Source organism: Lepidochelys kempii, chromosome 1 (genome assembly GCF_965140265.1).
Source record: "Lepidochelys kempii isolate rLepKem1 chromosome 1, rLepKem1.hap2, whole genome shotgun sequence".
NCBI classification, from domain to species: Eukaryota; Metazoa; Chordata; order Testudines; family Cheloniidae; genus Lepidochelys; species Lepidochelys kempii.
This window is the reverse complement of record NC_133256.1, coordinates 3,171,410-3,191,844: the sequence shown is the minus strand read 5'-3', so window position 1 is coordinate 3,191,844 and position 20,435 is coordinate 3,171,410. Positions and strand designations below refer to the sequence as shown.

General features: G+C 45.9%; 1 protein-coding gene across 1 annotated transcript; it reads left to right on the top strand.

The window, feature by feature from the left end:
* The first annotated feature begins 5,513 nt into the window (after positions 1-5,513).
* On the top strand, positions 5,514-12,638 carry LOC140916869 (olfactory receptor 52N2-like). The gene is made up of 2 exons (XM_073358789.1): positions 5,514-5,560; positions 11,656-12,638. Exon 2 carries the CDS (start codon positions 11,700-11,702, stop codon positions 12,636-12,638), a length of 939 nt encoding a protein of 312 aa, XP_073214890.1. The 5' UTR covers positions 5,514-5,560; positions 11,656-11,699.
* Positions 12,639-20,435: the final 7,797 nt, after the last annotated feature.

Below are 20,435 nucleotides of genomic sequence, written 5' to 3'. Positions count from 1 at the left end.
GCCGTCCCCTATCGTGTTGGGTGATAACAGGGCCTCGAGATGTAAATCACCAGCAAAGCAGGATGCATGAGGGCCAGCCCATCTGGGTGGTTATTGGGGTGCAGCAGTTCCCACAGCTCCCAAACAGCACCTCAGGGTAGAAAGTGCCTGTGATGCAAGCAAGATCCAGATGTAGCAGTAGATTCTTTCCTTTACTGCTGTGTTCTCACCCTAGCAGGGCACACCTACATAAAATACCACCACACTGACATGGCCCCACGTCAGGCAAACTCCATAGCTATTCACTCGTAAAATGTGGGATACCGTGTGAGATGAACTCTAGATGATTTTGACCCTGAGACTGGTAAAGGAATCACTCAGTGAGTGGAGAAGTCCTATTGTACTAGTTCTGACGCAGGATGTCACAGCTCATTTCTGCACTTATTTCTGAGAGATCAGCACAGTACTGGAATGTGATCCTTACCTGATGCACAGAGTAGATGAATTATTAGAACAGTCGGAACCTGCAAGATATATATTCACTTTAGACCTCAAAAGGGGATATTAGCAAATACCTTTGATGCTAATATTCTAAGAGAAAAAAGGCTTATTCCATGCCCTTTGGCTTGCATCAATTCAGGATCACATCATGTAGCCTCAAGAAGGATGGCAGTGACTTTTCTGAGGTTAATAGACTGGATATCATAACCGCATGGGAAGTATGTAGGTACGCTGCTACGATCAATTCAAAATGGTTTTTGGTCCTGTATCTTCTGGCAGCATTCCCACATATAGTGCAGATGGTAGTGCATTACACACAGCAGAGAAAGCCATCATCCATTGCTTGTCTGAACAGTCTACAAGACTCAGTTTGCCATGACAATCTGATACTGGATACACATTTCTTCACTCCCTGGGGAGAGTCTCAAGCTGTAGTTCTTCAGTGTCTATTTTATGCTCTTCCCATGGAGCCCAGGGAATTGTGTGTGAATCCTGACCAACAGGAGAGTCTGCAGGGTCTGTGCAGGGGAATCATAAAGGTCACTCTCCAGCACAGCGAGTGTCAGAGATGTGAGATTCATACACTGATTCTCAGGGCTCTGCCTTCCTGACACTGTAAGGAGATTTTCTGTCTGCGCTGAGCGGGATTTTGGTGAGTTGCTGTTTCTGCATTAAAATTAATGCTGAGGACTCAGGAAGGGTTCCAGGGTTCCAGTCAAGAATCACCTGGGCAGAAATTCACCAGCACGGTGACTTGAACTATTAAGTATTATCAGAAATACAAAGAGATTTACCTGGTAAAATTGGAACTACAAATGTACTGGAAATAGTTTAGACAAATATCTGTTTTTCAGACCAGGTCCTTGTCTCTCACTGTGTCCTTCTATCTGTCTCAGTTCCCTGTTTTGAGCTGTGTGGTTTTCCCTCTGATTCACTCAAGTTTTCCAATTCAGCAACTTCACTGTGCTGTTAGGAAGCTCAGCCAAAGCCTCTGCAGCGGGTATCTGTTTTATTAGAGGGTTCACAACAAGAATGGGTTGCACACTGGCCAGATTCTGCCATCACATTCTGCCTTCACTGGGTCACTCCAGATTGACACTGGCCTCCCTTATAGCAAAATAAGGGCCCCTGTGTTTTGAAATCCCCATCTTGCATGCTCGATCTCAGAACACCACATGAGCTGGGGTTTTCTTCAGACTCTTTCAGCACCTTTACAGAATAGCGCTTTCTGTAACAGGACCTGAAGCCATGATTTTTGCATGTCAGAGCCAACTGTTAAACACTAAGGGTGAATCTGGTCCCATTGAGATCAGTGGTAAAACTCTCAACACTGCCAGGAGTTCACCCTAAATCCACATGCAGGGACTTTAAGCAATGGCTTGATTTACACCAGCTGTGAGCCTCCAGCAACTTGAACTGGAGTCTTCCGGAGACCTCTAAGCATGGGTGAGCTCGCTTGCACTAAAGAAGAACTGACAGGAGAGTTGCTGAAATCTCAAACTTACAGAGTTATATGTTCAAGAAATTAGGGGGAAAAATCAGGAAGGGGAGGGGTCTGATCTCTCCATGCCCTTACATCTCTGGTTCTGAAGATGATAAGGAGAACAAAAATGCAGTAAAAATGAAAGCATATTTCTGGCTTAGAGGAAACCAGATAGTGTTGGAAATCTCACCAGGAGAGGTCCACGAATGCACAGTTTGCATATGGGAGCAGGGGCGGGGCACGGCCCATGCAGTATCCAGATCACAGTGGTGTGGAGTCCTAAAACCGAGTGAAAGAGGGAATTCACATCCTGCCTAATGCACAGACCAAAGAGGCGTAATGAGGTCTCCTGGAGCAGGGGCGTGTCTCAGATTATATTGTAACGTGGACCACACTGTAGCAGATTGTCTCTGACACCTTCCCCTATCAGGACCATCCCATCTCCCATGAGTAATCCCATGACAGCCTCATGGCATCAGCAATTTTCAACATATAAAGCAGCCTCAGGAAGGGGTGTCTGGGTTTCTAGCAGGCTGCAGTATGTTAAAGCTTTGTGTTGTTCTGAGGAAGAGTTACTAACACTGGCTCCTTTTAGTCTCCACGTCCTCTCTCCCTCCTGGTGGGTCTGTCCCACTCTCCTTCCCTGCTCAGGCTGAGCTGCCGCTGGGGTTCCCTTCCCCCTCAGAGAGGCAGTTCAGGCTGATCCCCTTTTCCCTGGTGCAGGCAGACCCTGAGTTTCACCTGGTCTGAGGAGGTATTTCTGTGAGCTGTCGCTGTGCAGTCTTGCACCTGAGTGAGGGGTATCGCTGTGTGGCTGGGTTGGAATTTCTGGTCAGGGGGGACCTACATGGACAAGTGGCCAGCACTGGAGGTTATGGGGCAGGGAGTGAGGTGTACACAGATAGGTGCACAGCACTGAGGGTTATGGGACAGGGATCAGGGTGAACGCTGACAGGAGGGCATTGCTGAGGGATGTGAGGGCAAGGAGGGTATGTACAGGGTCAGCAAGGTAGCGATGGGGGGCTGTGGGGCAAGCAGGGGGTACATGGACAGACAGGCAGTGCTGAGGGTTGTGGGGATGGGGTGCAGCATATACATGGACAGGTGGTCCACGCTGCTGAAATGAACATTTTCTTTGTGATTGTTCATCCAAATACAGGTCTGGGATCTTTCCTGGCACCTGGTGTCTTTGGGCATGTCTCAGGGTGTCTTTGGCCTGGCAAGCCACAAAATTGCAGAATGGGTAACACAACCTTTACTCAGTTTTGTTTGCAATTGTTGTTGGTTTTGTTCTTCTGTAATTTCATGCATTTCACCAGTGGAAAGACACATTGATCTTTTTGTGACATGGCGTCTCCTATTCTTCACAGTGATATTATTATGATATGATAATAGCAGAATTATGATAAATTTTATGCAAGTTGGGTCATGCAAGATGTCATTGGACAAAGTATGATTTCCTGACTACAATTATGCTATATGTATGAATGTATAATTTTTGCATCTGAAGTAATGAATATAGACTATATATTTGTATTTCAAATGTAGTTACACCTGGGTAATGTGTCAGTCTAGATAGCTGGTTGGGAAGGGCCTATTCAGGACAATGTGCCATTAGGGAGAACAGTATGCCTTAGGAGAAACTTAGCTCCCACATAGTAAGACTTCCTGAGAACGCTCCAAACAGCCTATGGAGACAGGTAACCATCAAGTGATCCATTCTCTCTCACCCATCCCCATCTTCTGGCAAACAGAGGCTCGGGACAGCATCCCTGCCCATCCTGGCTAATAGCTATTGATGGTTCTATCGTACATGAATTTATCTAGTTCTTTTTTGTACCCAGTTATAGTCTTGGACTTCTCAACATCCTCTAGCAAAAGTTTCACAGGCTGACAGGGTGTTGCATGAAAAAAAAATACTTTCTTTTGTTTGTTTTAAACCTGCTGCCTGTTAATGTCATTTGGTGGCCACTAGTCCTTGTGTTATGAGGAGTAACACTTCCTTAGTTACTTTCTCCACACCAGTCATGATTTCACTGACCTCTATCATATCCCCTCTTAGTCATCTCTTTTCCAGTCTGAAAAGTCCGAGTCTTATTAATCTTTCCTCCTACAGCAGCCATTCCATACCCCTAATCATTTTGTTGCCTGTTTCTGAAACTTTTTTAATTCCAATATATATTCCTTGAGATGGGGCAACCAGATCTGCATGCAGTGTTGAAGATGTGGGCATACCATGGATTCATAGAGAGGCAATATGACATTTTCTGTCTTATCATCTATCCCTTTCTTAATGAGTCCCAACATTCTGTTTGTCTTTTTGTCTGTCACTGCGCATTGAGTGGATGTTTTCAGAGAACTATCCACAATGGCTCCAAGATCTCTTTCTTGAGTGGTAACAGCTAATTTAGACCCCATCATTTTATATGTATAGTTGGGGTTATGCTTTCCAATGTTTATTACTTTGCATTCATCAACCTCTCCTTGAGATACCCAGGTTAACATTGGCTCTTTTCGCTGCAGGGAAAGCTCATATTTAGAAAATTATCTCTTTATGCCCCCAAGTCTTGTTCACAGCCATTGCACTTCCCGTGATATTCCCGCATTGTGTAAGCATCACCTACATTCTTGGTTCCTAGATTAGAACATAACTGTTTGCTTTGACTCAATTGACCAACAAATTCAGATTGCTCTGAATGCGTGACCTGTCCCCTTCATTATTTATGATCACCAATTTTTGTATCATCTGCAAACTTCAGGCATGAGAAAGGTAGTCAGATGAATTGCTGACATGTATCTCTTCTTACACCCAGAGAGAGGGCCGTGGACTAGCTGGACCACAGGTCTCATCCACGATACAAGTCCTATATTGAAAAGGAGCCAAACAGACATAATCATGCTGGGCTATGATTTCGTGCTCAACAGAATGGGCATAAAGGCCAAAAGGGTCTTGGTATTTACGGCTACAGGCCTGCATGTCTGTTACTTCCCTTGTTTCTTTTGATGAGAGACTTTCTTGCAGGCACCGAGCTTTGAATGAGACATAAATTACAGGTATTATCTGAGACACCGTTCTGAGGGTGTCACCCTAATACCTAACTTGTAGAGATTTTCTTATGCCCTGAAACATGTGGGCATGTAGGTTTTTCAAATATTTATTTAGCTGTACCTATTGTAACTGAATAGTCTCACTATCCATGCAAATTTACAAGCTCTACCTGATCCTTCTTAGCTCACGGTCTCAACTATCTTTTGTGGCAATAAGCTCCTACTTAGGCACTTAGGCATATTTTTCCATCTGTTTTGAATTTGCCACGTTTCAGTTGAATCAAATGTCCTCTTCAGATTGTGTTAAGAGACAAGGAGATTAGAGTCTCAATCTGTTATCTATCAGTCAGTATTTTATAGACTTTTCCCATATCCCCTTTTATTTATCTCCTTTGAAAGTTAACAATCCCAGTCTTTTCAACCTCTCTCTGTATGAGAGTTTCCCCAGCCTCTTGATCATTTTCATTGCTCTTCCCTGAACCCCTCTAGTTCTGCAATATCCTGTGTGAGAAGGGCCCCCCAGTACTACACAGAGGAGTCCAGAGAAAGGTGAAACATTGGCTGACGGATCTCATGGCATAGCATTTACTTTGGATTCCCCATCCCACTCCTCCTGGATCCCAATGTTTTGCTTAGTTTCTGGCCATACTTGCACTGTGAGCAGGGTTCCACAGAGCTGTGTACCATGATGCCCAGCTCCCTGTCCTGAGTTCATACAGTTAAATTACAACCTTGTAAGGTCTTTGAGGAGTTCAATCTTTTCCCTCCAAAGGGCATAAATGTTGCATTTAGTGACGTGGGAGATCATCTGCCATCCTGCTGCCCATTCACCTGGTTTGCTTAGCTCCCTCTGAGAAGTTCTCTGGACTTCACGGTGACCTAAATAATCTGGTGCCATCTGTCAATGTTGCCACCTCACTGTTCAGCCTTTTCCAAATTGTAAATAACTATAAAATGTTTATTGTAATTTGGAAGAAGTGGGGTTTTATTCATCTTGTTAAGTTGCATGTGAGTCTTACTGTCCTATACTATTACCGTGTGTACCGTAGCTTCCCTGTGTACTGCACCAATACTTTGGTGGTGGGAACTGGGTGTGTGATTTTGCTGAGGACCCCAGGGCAGGTGAGGCTGCCCAGTTATTTGCACCTATGTAACCTGAGACCCAGGAGGGGTTATGAAACCAGGTGACACCTTTTGCCCAGGAAGCGAGACAAACAGAAGGAGGAGGAGCATCAAGGGGGGTGTCAGAGGTCAGGTGGCTGGAAGCTGGCAGTCTGCATCAGGGACTGAAAAAGGGGGAATCCAGGGCATCTGGCTCAGAATTCCCAAGATGGACTTGGCTGAAATTCACTGATGTCTGTAATAGGAAGCTCTGTTCTATGCTGTGTTCTTGTTGATTAGTAAACCTTCTGCTTTACCAGCTGGCTGAGAGTCATGTCTGACTGTGGAGTTGGGGTGCAGGACCCTCGGGCTTCCCCAGGAGCCCTGCCTGTGCAGATTTGCTGTGGGAAGTGCACAGTGTGGAAGAGCTGAATGCTCTGAGGTCAGACCCAGGAAGCTTGAAGCTGTGTAAGATTCTTGTCTTGGAGACAGTATGCTCAGAGAGAGGAGGCATGCTCGCCCAGAGTCCTGACTAGTTTCGTAGGGAGTAGTTCCAGAGTATCACCCGATGACTCCGTGACAGTAATATATATGGCCTGGTCTACACTCTGACTTTAGGTTGAATTTAGCAGTGTTAAATCGATTTAACCCTGTACCCATCAACACGACAAATCCCTTTTTGTCGACTTAAAGGGCTCTTCAAATCAATTTACTTACTCCACCCCCGACGAGGGGATTAGCGCTGAAATCGGCCTTGCCGGGTCGAATTTGGGGTACTGTGGACACAATTCGACGGTATTGGCCTCCGGGAGTTATCCCAGAGTGCTCAGTTGTGACCGCTCTGGACAGCACTCTCAACTCAGATGAACTGGCCAGGTAGACAGGAAAAGGCCCGCGAATTTTTGAATCTCATTTCCTGTTTGGCCAGCGTGGTGAGCTCACCTGCACAGGTCACCATGCAGAGCTCACCATACAGGAGACCATGCAGTCCCAGAGTCGCCAAAGAGCTCCATCATGGACCAAACAGGAGGTAAGGGATCTGATCGCTGTATGGGAAGATGAATCCATGCTAGCAGAACTCCGTTTGAAAAAACGAAATGCCAAAATATTTGAAAAAATCTCCAATGGCATGAAGAACAGAGGCTATAACAGGGACCCGTAGTTGTGCCGCTTGAAAATTAAGGAGCTCAGGCAAGCCTACCAAAAAACCAGAGAAGCAAACGGCCGCTCCAGTTCAGAGCCCCAGACATGCCTCTTCTATGATGAACTGCATGTCATTCTAGGGGGTGCAGCCACCACTACCCCAACCCTGTGCTTTGACTCCATCCAAGGAGTGGGAGGCAACACGGAAGCGGGTTTTGGGGGTGAGGAAGAGGATGATGATGAGGAGGTTGTAGATAGCTCACAGCAAGGAAGCAGAGAAACCGGTTTCCCCAACAGCCAGGATCTGTTTATCACCCTGGACCAGGACTCTGTACCCCCTAAACCCACCCAAGGTGAGCTCCTGGACCCTGAAGGTGGAGAAGGGACCTCTGGTGAGTGTACCTTTGTAAATATTATACATGGTTTAAAAGAAAGTGTGTTTAATTATTAATTTGCCCTGGCACTCGTGGCCAGTACAGCTACTGGAAAAGTCTGTTAACATGTCTGGGATGGAGCGGAAATCCTCCAGGGACATCTCCATAAAGCTCTCCTGGATGTACTCCCAAAGCCTTTGCAAAAGGTTTCTGGGGAGGGCAGCCTTATTCCATCCTCCATGGTAGGACACTTTACCATGCCAGGCCAGTAGCATGTAGTCAGGAATCATTGCGGAATAAAACATTGCAGCATATGGTCCTGGTGTTTGATGGTATTCAAACAACATCCATTCTTTATCTCTCTGTGTTACCCTCAGGAGAGTGATATCATTCACGGTCACCTGGTTGCAATAGGGTGGTTTTAGTAAGTGGACAGCCAGAGGTGCCCGTTCCTGCTGGGCTGTTTGCCTGTGGCTGAACAGAAATCTTCCCTGCTGTTAGCCATGCAGTGTGTGTGTGTGTGTGTGAAGCCATCATCCCAGAGAATTGGGTGTGTGTGTGGGGAGGGTTAGTTGGGTTTCTGCTGCACATGAACCCAGAAACCGCAGCCCCTCCTTTTAAATGGCCAACCCATTTTTAATGGCCAACCCAATGGCTACTTCATATGGGAAATGAGGGTGCTGCTGTTTGAAACCATTCCCACATGTTATGAAGGTTAAAGAAACCAAAAGACTGTGGCTTACCATGGCTGCCTGCAAGCCAAATTCTGCTGCCCGGCCCTGTTTGAGTGATCTCTCACACCAAACCGTCATACCCTCAATAAAAGAGGCAAAGTGCGACCTTGTAATGAAAGCACATGTGCTATGTAATGTTAAAAGCAAGGTTTACCGTGAAAGAGTGTACACATTGTTCTATGAAATGTGTCTTTTTTAACTACCACTCTCCCTTTTTTTTCCTCCACCAGCTGCATGTATTTCTCCTTCCCAGAGGCTAGCGAAGATTAGAAGGCAAAAAAAAATGCACTCGTGATGAAATGTTCTCTAACCTCATGCTGTCCTCCCACACTGACAGAGCACAGCAAAATACGTGGAGGCAGACAATGTCAGAGTGCAGGAAAACACAATATGACCGTGAGGAGAGGTTGCGGGCTGAAGATGGTAGGTGGTGTCAGCTTGCTGAAAGAAGGCAGGAGTCAATGCTCAGGCTGCTGGAGGATCAAACTCATATGCTCCAGCGTATAGCTGAGCTGCAGGAAAGGCAGCAGGAGCACAGACGGCTGCTACAGCCCCTGTGTAACCAACCGCCCTCCTCCCCAAGTTCCATAGCCTCCTCACCCAGATGCCCAAGAACGCAGTGGGGGGCCTCCGGCCATGCAGCCACTCCACCCCAGAGGATTGCCCAAGCAACAGAAGGCTGGCATTCAATAAGTTTTAAAACGTTGTGTGGCCTTGTCCTTCCCTCCTCCGCCCCCCCCTCCTGGGCTACGTTGGCAGTTATCCCCCTATTTGTGTGTTGAATAAATAAAGAATGCATGAATGTGGCAACAATGACTTTATTGCCTCTGCAAGTGGTGATTGAAGGGGGGAGGGGAGGGTGCTTAGCTTACAGGAAAGTAGAGTGTACCCGGGAGGTGGGGGGTTTCCATCAAGAAGAAACAAACAGAACTTTCACACCGTAGCCTGGCCATTCCTGAAACTGTTTTTCAAAGCTTCTCTGATGCACATTGTGCCCTCCTCTACTCTTTGAACTGCCCTGGTGTCTGGCTGCAGGTGATTTGCCTCAATCTCCCACCCTGCCATAAACGTCTCCCCCTTACTCTCACAGATATTGTGGAGCGCACAGCCAGCAGTAATAACAGTGAGAATATTGGTTTCACTGAGGTCTAACCGAGTCAGTAAACTGCGCCAGCGTGCCTTTAAACGTCCAAATGCACATTCTACCACCATTCTGCACTTGCTCAGCCTGTAGTTGAACTGCTCCTAACTATTGTTGAGGGTGCCTGTGTACGGCTTCATGAGCCAGGGCATTAAGGGGTAGGCTGGGTCCCCAAGGATAACTATAGGCATTCCAACCTGTGCAACGGTTATTTTCTGATATGGAAAGTAAGTCCTTTGCTGCAGCTGTTGAAGCAGACCAGCGTTCCTGAAGATGCGAGCGTCATGTACCTTTCCCAGACATCCCACACTGATGTTGGTGAAACGTCCCTTGTGATCCACCAGTGCTTGCAGCACCATTGAAAAATACCCCTTGCGGTTTATGTACTTGCTGCGTTGGTGCTCCGGTGCCAAGATAGGGATATGGGTTCCGTCTATGGCCCCACCACACTTAGGGAATCCCCATTGCAGCAAAGCCATCCACTATGACCTGCACATTTCCAAGAGTCACTACCCTTGATATCAGCAGCTCAGTGATAGCGTTGGCTACTTACATCACATCAGCCCCCACAGTAGATTTGTCTACTCCAAATTGATTCCTGACTGACCGGTAGCTGTCTGGCATTGCAAGCTTCCACAGAGCTATTGCCACTCACTTCTTAACTGTGAGGGCTGCTTTCATCTTGGTATTCTTGCGCTTCAGGGCAGGGGAAAGCAAGTCACAAAGTTACATTAAAGTGCCCTTACGCATGCAAAAGTTTCGCAGCCACTGGGAATTGTCCCAGACCTGCAACACTATGTGGTCTCACCAGTCTGTGCTTGTTTCCTGGGCCCAGAGTCAGCGTTCAGTGCCATGAACCTGCCCAATTGACACCATGATGTGCACGTTGCAGGGCCCGTTCTTTGTGAGAAGTCTATGTCCATGTCCTCATCACTCTCGTCACCGCGCTACAGTTGCCTCCTCCTCACCTGGTTTCGCTTTTCTTGCAGGTTATGGGTCTGCATATCCTGTTGGATAATGCGCACGGTATTTATAGTGCTCATAATTGCTGCGGTGATCTGAGCACCCCATGTTCCCAGTGCAATGGCGTCTGCACTGAAAAAGGCGCGGAATGATTGTCTGCCATTGCTCTGATGGAGGGAGGGGCAACTGATGACATGGCTTACAGAGTTGGCTTACAGGGAATTAAAATCAACAAAGGGGGTGGCTTTGCATCAAGGAGAAACAGAATGGCCCCCTCAAGGATAGAACTCAAAACCCTGGGTTTAGCAGGCCGTTGATTTCATGGAGGGAGGGAGGAAGGGAGGAGAAAATGAATACAAAACAGATCTGGTCTATTTCTTGTTTCGAGCCACTTCCTCTATCTTTATACATCTTGCTGGCAACAGACGGTGCAGTATGACTGCTGGCCATGGTCGTCTCCTGGCTGCTCATTAGAAGACGGTACAGTAGGACTGCCGGCAGGACTGAATCGCCATGAGACGAAATTTAAAAGGGAAATGACCTGGCTGAGTCACTCCCACGTTTTTCCAGGCGCCTCTGACTGACCTCACCGAGGTCGGATAAAAGAGCACGCTGGAGTACAGTGACGATGGCTACCATACATACGGTCATACCAGGCAGTGAGCTGCTGCAGTGTAGCAATGCAGTACCACGTCTGCCAGCACCCAGGAGACATATGGTGACGGTGAGCTGAGTGGGCTCCATGCTTGCCGTGGTATGGCGTCTGCCTGAGTAATCCAGGAAAGAAGGCACAAAACGATTGTCTGCCATTGCTTTCACGGAGGGAGGGAGGGAAGGGGGGCCTGACGATATGTACCCAGAACCACCCGTGACAATGTTTTAGTCCCATCAGGCACTGGGATTTCTACCCAGAATTAAAATGGGCAGCGAAGTCTGCGGGAACTGTGGGATAGCTACCGACAGTGCAACACTCCGGAAGTCGACAGTTGCCTCGGTACTGTGGTCTCACTCCACCGACTAAATGCTGACTAAATGCACTTAGAGCATTTGCATGGGGACACACACAATCGACTGTATAAAAACGCTTTCTACAAAACCGACTTCTATAAATTTGACCGAATTTCATAGTGTAGACATAGCCGTGATAAAGTGTTTAAATCTCATTGCTCTTCTTTTCTCCCTTCACAGATACTTTGAGCATTTTGCAGCCTGATTGACACATCGAACTCTTCATGGCAGCTTTCAACCTCACCCCTTCTGGCCCTTCAACATTCATCCTAATGGGCATCCCTGGCCTGGAAGCTGGCCACATCTGGGTTTCCATCCCTTTCTTTATGTGCTACATCATCAGCCTGTTGGGAAATTTCATGCTTCTGTTTGTTGTAGGCAAAGAGCAGACCCTGCACAAGCCGATGTACCTGCTGCTTTGCATGCTGGCGCTCACAGACATCACCACTTCTACATCCGTCATACCAAGGGCACTGTGTATATTTTGGTTCAATTTGAAAGGCATTACTATGGGTGGCTGCCTCATCCAGATGTTCTTCCTTCATGCAGTTTCTGTTATGCAGTCAGCTGTTCTCATGACAATGGCCTTTGATCGCTATGTTGCCATATGTAACCCTCTGAGATATTCCACCATCCTCACCAATGCACGAATAGCTAAGCTGGGGCTAGTGGGTTTGATAAGAGCTGTTCTCTTCATTTTGCCTCTGCCCCTGCTCCTGAGCAGGCTCCCATTCTGTGCCAACCGTATTATCCCTCATATGTACTGTGACCACATGGCTGTGGCAAAGATGTCATGTGGAAACATTACAGTCAACAGGATGTATGGCTTGGTGATAGCATTTGTAGTCATTGGGTTAGACCTGTTGTTCGTTACCCTGTCCTATGGTCTGATCATCAGGGCCATCATCAGAATATCCTCCAAGAAAGCCTGCCAGAAAGCCCTCAACACCTGCACATCCCACATCTGTGTAATGCTCATGTCTTGTATTCTCTTGCTGTTTTCCTCTCTGACACACCGGTTTGGTCAAGGCATAGCTACCCACATTCACATCATCTTGGCAACCCTGTACTTCCTTGTCCCTCCCATGTTCAACCCTATCATTTATGGGGTCAAAACCAAAGAGCTTCGTGAGAAAGTGGGCAAATATACCTGCAGAAGGTGATTGCTGGGGGTAATTATTTTAAACCTGACTGGGAAAAGATATTGCCTTGTTAATCAAGGATGTTCTGTCCCAATTTGGGTGAGCTCAACACTATGGAAGTTCACAGTCAGAGTTCCTCACACCTAATGTCTTATAACTCCATCACCAAGCACTGCTCTCTCCGTTGCTGAGTTCCCTCAATCTGACCATCACCTGGTCTCTGTCAGGCATCACTCATCAGTCCCCTCCCCAGCTGAACCCTGTCACTCATCCTTTCTGTTACTTTCACACCAAGAGAATATACTGCAATTTTCTGATGTAAGGTGACTTTGCATTAGACCCTGTGTGAACAGGGTTCTTGATCAGTTCAACAAACTAAAGTTATGCATTCTGATAGCCAAAGACAGATTAAGAAACTACAATGTTGAACTTGTTTATCCTTTGTACAATGATCTAGTCAGAAAGTTTACCTGACTTTTCTACGTCCAATCCTTCAGTATGCCTGGAGGAAATATCAAATGTTTCACTTGAAAGGTGCTAACACAGGAAAGTTGCTGCAGAAATTGAGGACATTGTACTAGAGCCTGATAGTGAGAGTTGTGAAACTGTAGGGTTTTGAGAACTGGACTGTGTTACTGAGCAACTATGAATTAATACAATAGAACACCACATAGTTAAGGGTTAATTGAAAAGCAGGCTTTTAGATGCAAGGTCAAAATCTAGATGACAGGTTCCCCAATCAGAATGGGAGAAGGAGACAGACATGTAAATAAGTGACAATGAAAGAAGATAAGTGAATGAAAACCATGAGTCCAGATGCTTGTGATATTAGAGGTTTATTGATAGTTAGGAAAAGTGATGGTCCAGTAGGGGTCATTATGACCTATGTGTTTTGCAGAAATTATAAAAGATTAGGTAACACAGTATACTTTGGAGCAGTTTTCTGAATCTACCTTTAGAGACCTTTTTCTGGCATCCTTTCTCCCCAGCAGGTGAGCACCAGGCCAATCACTCAATAGTGATCCAGCTGCTAGGTAAATATCTGGAATGGGTTATCTAGGGAAGTGGTGGAATCTCCATCCTTTGAGTTTTTAAGGGCCGGCTTGAGAAAGTCCTGGCTGGGATGATTTAGTTGGGGTTGGTCCTGCTTTGAGCAGGAGGTTGGACTAGATGACCTCCTGAGTTCTCTTCCAACCCTAATCTTCTAGGATTTCATGATTCAATAATGTTCTAAACCTATTGCTTATGTCTCTGTGTTCTTAAATCTAATAACCTGCAGTGTTAGACAAGAGCATGCTTACTTGGATTTGATCCTTGATCATACGGAATTGTTGTGTTCTCATTGCTTCATTCCTGACACGGTGAGGAGTGAAATAGTTAAGTTGCCCCTGCTGGGGATTCTGAAAACTCCAGCAAACAGATTGCTGTGTTAAACTATGACATTCTCTTGGAGTCCAATAATTTAGCACTTTACACAGTTGGTTTTAGAGTCACTTTCAACTGGAACTTTCAAAATACACAATAACAATTCCCTCTGTCAAAGACATCAAAAGTAGGCATAGAGATTTCATCTTGGAGAAGTGAAGTAGTTTGTGAAGCAGATGAAATAGAGATTCCCACAAAATGTCCTGGTGATGGAATCTCATTCAGTGCTAAGTCCTTCATGACCTGGTTCGGCTAATATCTCATTGTTGGCATAGTTTTCTGGATACCTTGGACAGTTAAAACATTAGTGGAGCATTTTGCCTATGGTTCACTAACCTCATACTGAGAACAGTCAAGTAGAGCAGTTTTTGATAGGTCTCGAACACATGGATGCCGCTGGGGACAGAAACTTTAGTGAACTTCGCTTGTTTGCTCTTTCATTGCTGGCCATCAGAAGAAGCATTCTACTTCTGATGAAGACTGGGAAGAAGAAATATTGCCTTTTAGAAACTAACAGTAACAAATTAATTCAACTCAAAATATGGACTTTGACTACCATCATTGAATGCAATTACAAATTAATAACATAATAATCTTACTGTTATTTTTACACTACATATATTTTGGGCTTCTTTGGGGCTATTTTAAAAACTGTTATCCACCGCATTTTTGTTTCAAATACCTGCCAACCCTCAATCAGGATACAAGTACCAGTACCAGCAGCTCAGAGCTCTGTGGCCTCCACCTGAAACCCAGCATCTGAGAGGTCCAGAGCTCCTGAGGCATCCCCAGCATCACAGAGTTACAGGGGTCTCCACCACCTGTGCCACCTCAGAGCTGATGGTCCCCCTGCCACCCGCAGTGGCAGAGAGCTGCTAGGTCCTTGGCCAACTATGGCAGCTGGGAGCTCGGGGCCACACTAGCTCACAGCTATGGCTCTCCAGCCCCTGAGCTGAAGTGAAAAATGTCATGGAGGTCTCTGAAAGTCACGGAATCTGTGACATAATCTTGTCCTTAGCCAACCCTATGAACAACTTGCTGCGGTGAATGGGGAAGTGGTGGAACCACAGCGACTGAGGCAGTGGCCGCACTTTGGGCAGGAGGCACAACAGTCGCTGACTCGCTCCAGACCGTAGAGTTGTTCATCCCTGGGCTCAGAGTGTCAGCCGGCTGTTGTTAAGTGCTGAAGGCTGGAACATTGTTGCTTTGGTAATGCTGTTCAGACTACTCAGTGCATCTGTCCTTGGAGCTCCAATGTTATCAAAATGCACTGATATGGCAACCGGCTAATTCAACAGACCTCAGTGTTATGCATAAAGACCACAGGCACAGTTCAGTGACAAAGGCACAAAGCTATTTTTATTACAATCTAGGCATAGTACTATGAGACAAAACAGCAAAAGAGTTTATTAAATTCTTCTCCTAGGTGTCAATACCCCAAGAAATCCTTACTGATCAAGGACTACTAAGGATACAGACACTAAGAACCTCGATCTTCCATTTTCAAACTCAGCGTTGGTAGAATGATTTCACAGAACTTTGATAGTGACATTAAAGATGTTTGTAGCCTCAGATCCCAAACACTAGGACCAACTATTCCCCCACCTTATTTTTTCTGTCAGGAAGGTGCCTCAAGGCTCCAAGGCCAAGCACCCTGGTTATGAGCCAAATCAGCTCATGAGATACCTCTGCAGAGTGGCAAAACCTCGAGAAATCCTTATTGATCAAGGACCTAACTTCAATTTACAACTAATGAAATTACTGTGCATTCTACTAAGGGTAAAAACACTAAGAACTGATGGGTTGGTAGAGAGACTTCGCAGAACTTTGATGGCGACATTTAAGAAGTTTGTTTCCTCTAATTCCAAACACTGGGACCAACTTTTCCCCAGTCTCTTTTTTGCTATGAGGAAGGTGCTTCAAGCTTCTGAGTTTTCTCCCTTTGAACTGTTTTATTGGAAGCATCCTCAAGGCTTTCCAGTCTTGCTTGGAGAAACATGGAAGACGAAAAACCACAGGCAATGAAGATAGTCCAATACATTGTTCAATTAAGAAATTGACTCAATAGTTTATGGACATTTGCTAGAAGTATTTTGCTAAATGCACAACAGGTACAAGAGAAGGCCTATAAAAAGGGGTCCAGCTGTGAGTGTTCAGACTGGGTGATTGAGTGTTATTGTTACCACCAAATTTACTGTTCAAATTACTGGTTCAATGTCAGGGACCATTTGAGGTAGTGAGGCATGTGGTCCTCATCAACTATGTGGTCCAGCTCCCACAGAAGAAAAAGAAGACTCAAATGAGAACATATGAACAGCCATACTGGGTCAGACCAATGGTTCAGCTAGTCCAGTATCCTGTCTTCTGGCAGTGGCCAATGCCAGGTGCTTCAGAGGGAAAGAACAGAAGAGGGCAGGTATTGAGGAATCCATCTCCTGTCATCCAGTCCCATCATAGGGCAGTCAGAAGCTAGGGACACTCAGAACATGGGGTTGCATCCCTGAACATCTTGGCTAACAGCCATTGATCAACCTATCCTCCATGAATGTATCTAGTGGAGAAGTCCCAATGTACTAGTTCTTATGCATGACTTCACAACCCATTTCTGCGTCAATTTCTGAAAGATCAACACAGGATTGAAATTTCATCCTTACCTGATGCAGATAGTAGATGAACTATTACAACATTTGGAAGCTGCCAGATATATATCCACTCCCAGGGGAGGCTCTCAAAATGAAGATCTCCAGGGTCCATTTTCTGCTCATCCTGCTGCTCACAGGGACGAGGGAACTGTCTGGGAGTCCTGACCAACCTGAGAGTCTGCAGGGACTGTTCAGGGGAATCATAAAGGTCACTGTCCAGCACTTCGAGTGTCAGACATGTGACATTCATACTCCGGTTCCCAGGGCTCTGCCTTCATATCACATGAAGGAGATTTCTTCTCTCTGCTGAGCAGGATTTCAGTGAGTTGCCTATTTCTGCAATAAAGTTAGTGCTAAGGGCTCAGAGAGCATTCCAGGGTTCAAATCCAGAACCATCTGGGCAGCAATTTACCATCATGTCAACTTAGAACAACACATGTATTGTAAATAGTTTAGAAAAATATTTGTTTTTCAGATCGGTTCCTTGTCTCTTACTGTGTCCTTCTATCTGCCTCAGTAGCTTCCTGTTTTGGGCTGTGTGGTTTTCCCTTTGGGTGACTCAAGTTTTCCAATTCAGCAACTTCATTGCACCCACAGGAAGTTCAGCCAAACCCTCTGTAGTGGGTATCTGTGTTACCAGAGGGTTCACAACAAGGAAGGGCTGCACACTGGCCAGATTCTGCTCTCACATTCTGCCTTCACTGGGTCACTCCAGATTGACACTGGCCTCCCTTACAGCAAAATCAGGCTGATGTGTTTTGGAATCCCTGTCTTTCAGGATTGGTCTCAGAACACCACATGAACTGGGGAGTTCCTTCAGACTCTTTCAGCAAACTCACAGAATAGTTCTCTCTAGCACAACCCAAAGCTGTAATTTTTACACCTGGAAGCTGAAAGTTAAACACTGAGGTTTGAAATCTTTGTCCCATTGAAATCAATGGTCAAACTCTCAATCTGGGCGGGAGTTCACCATAAACCACATGCAGGGACTTGGCCTGATTTACACCAGCTATGAGCCTCCAGTGACATCAACTTGAGTCGTCTCATGGTGTCTAAAATGGGTGAGCTCATTTGGACCAAAGAAAATCTGATAGAAGAGTTGCTGAAATTTCAAACTCGTAGGCTTAGAGGTTCAAAACAATTAGGGTAACAATTTTTTTTTGTGGGGAGGGGAGTCTCCTCTCTCTATGGCCCTGCATCTCTGAGTCTGGAGAGTATGAAAACCCACCAAAAGGCATTAAAAAGAAAAGCAAGTTTCTGGCTTTGAGGAAATCAGGCGATGTTGGAAATCTCACTGGGGGTCTTCCAGGAATGCACAGTGTGTGTCTGGAGGGGAACTTGCAGTTTCCAGATCACAGTGGCTCAGAGTACTAAAATGTGTGAAATGAGGAATCAACATCTTGCCTACTTGCCTGAACAGACCAAAGAGGCATAATGAGGCCTTCTGGGACAGTGGGTGTCTCAAACTGTAACACAACATGGACCACACTGTAGCAGATTGTCTCTGATACCATCCCCCATCCAGACAATCCTTCCTCATGTGAGCAACCCCACTACAGCCTCATGGTAAACTCAGCAATTGACAACACTGAAAAGCAGCCTCAGGAAGGGGAGTCTGCTTTTATAACGGGCTGAAATATATTTCAAATATAGATATAAATATAAAGCTTTGTGTATTTGGGGGAAGAGTTACTCACGCTGGCTCTTTCTAGTCTCCACGTCCTCTCTCTGTCCCACTGGGTCTGTCCCGCTCTCCTTCCCTGCACAGGCTGAGCTGCTGCTGAGGTTCCCTTCACTCCCAGAAAGGCAGTCCAGGCTGATCTTCCCCTTTTCCCCAGTGCAGGCAGACACTGAGTTTAACCTCATCTGTGGAGCTATTTCTGTGAGCTGTCGCTGTGGGGTTGTATTCCTGGGTGAGGGGTGTCACTGTGTGGCAGGGCTGGAAGTTGTGGGAGTCGGGGAGCTACATGGACAAGGGGCCAGCACTGGGGCTGGAGGGTAGGGAATGGGATGTACACAGACAAGGTGGGCAGCACTGAAGGTTATGTGGTTGGGGAGTGGGGTGTACACAGACAGGCGGGCAGTACTGGGAGTTGTGGAGGTAGGGGGGATGGTGTACAGAGAAAAGGAGACAGCACTGTAGATTGTGGTTGCAGGCAGAGGGTGTACAGGGACAGGCAAGAAGTTCTGTGGTTGGTGGGAGACAGGATTGGCATGTTTCACGGACAGATGAGCATCACTGCTGACATTTTTTTTTTTTAAGATTGTTGGTCCAGAGTCAATGCTGGGACATTTCTGACATAGAGTGCATTTGGGCAGGTGTCAGGTCTCTTTGCCATGGCAAGCCACAGAACTGAAGTCTTGGAGTCACAACCTTTACTCAGGTTTGTTTCCCGCTGTTGTTGTTGCTTTGTAACTTCAGGCCTTTCACCGGTGGAAAGAACCATTGATCTTTGCGAGTCACTGCACCTTATATTCTTCCTAGTGAAATAATTATGATACAGTAATAGCACAGCTATGATACATTTTATGCATGTTGGGTCATGTCAGATGACATTGGAAAAATTATGATTTTCTGAATATGATTATCCTATTTCTATTCATGTATCATTTTGTATCCAAAATTATGAATATTAACTACATATCTCAGAGTAGTAACCATGTTAGTCTGTATCGGCAAAAACAAAGAGGAGTCCTTGTGGAACCTTAGAGATAAACAAATTTATCTGGGCATAAGCTTTCCAGCCCACAAAAGCTTATACCCAAATAAACATGTGAGTCTCTAAGGTGCCACAAGGACTCCTTGTTGTTTTTATTACATATCTGTATTCATAGAATCATAGAATCATAGAATATCAGGGTTGGAAGGGACCCCAGAAGGTCATCTAGTCCAACCCCCTGCTCGAAGCAGGACCAATTCCCAGTTAAATCATCCCAACCAGGGCTTTGTCAAGCCTGACCTTAAAAACCTCTAAGGAAGGAGATTCTACCACCTCCCTAGGTAACGCATTCCAGTGTTTCACCACCCTCTTAGTGAAAAAGTTTTTCCTAATATCCAATCTAAACCTCCCCCACTGCATATTCCATATACATTCCATATACATCTGGGTAACTCTCACTAGGCAAGATGCTTTCAGACTAGACAGCTGTTTTGGGAGGGCCTATTCCATGAGGGAAAATAGCAGGCTTTAGGAGAAGCATATCTTCCAACTGGTGAGCCTTCCTGAGAATCCTCCAGACAGCCTGTAATAGCAAATAGGGTGGACGACGAGCTTGGCTTAATAGAGAAATCTTCTGTGAGCTTAAACACAAAAAGGAAGCTTACGAGAAGTGAAAACTTGGACAGATGACTAGGAAGGAGTATAAACATATTTCACGAGCATGCAGGGGTGTAATCAGGAATGCCCAAGCACAACTGGAGTTGCAGGTAGCAAGGGATGTGAAGGGTAACAAGGAGGGTTTCTACAGATATGTTAGCAACAATAAGAAGGTCAGGGGAAGAAGAAGGTGGGACCCTTAAGGAATGTGGGAGGCAACCTAGTGACAGAGGGTGTGGAAAAAGCTGAAGTACTCAATGATTTTTTGCATCAGATTTCACAGACAAGGTCCTCTTCTAGACTACTTCCTGGGCAGAACAGCATGGGGAGGAGGTGAGCAGCCCTAAGTGGTGAAAGAACAGGTTAGGGACTATTTAGAAAAGCTGGACATGCACAAGTCCATGGGTCCAGGTCTAATGCACCAAGGGTGATGA

Bases quoted from the DNA above. Each gene is read 5' to 3' on its own strand.
- LOC140916869 (XM_073358789.1), top strand. From the start codon at position 11,700: ATGGCAGCTTTCAACCTCACCCCTTCTGGCCCTTCAACATTCATCCTA.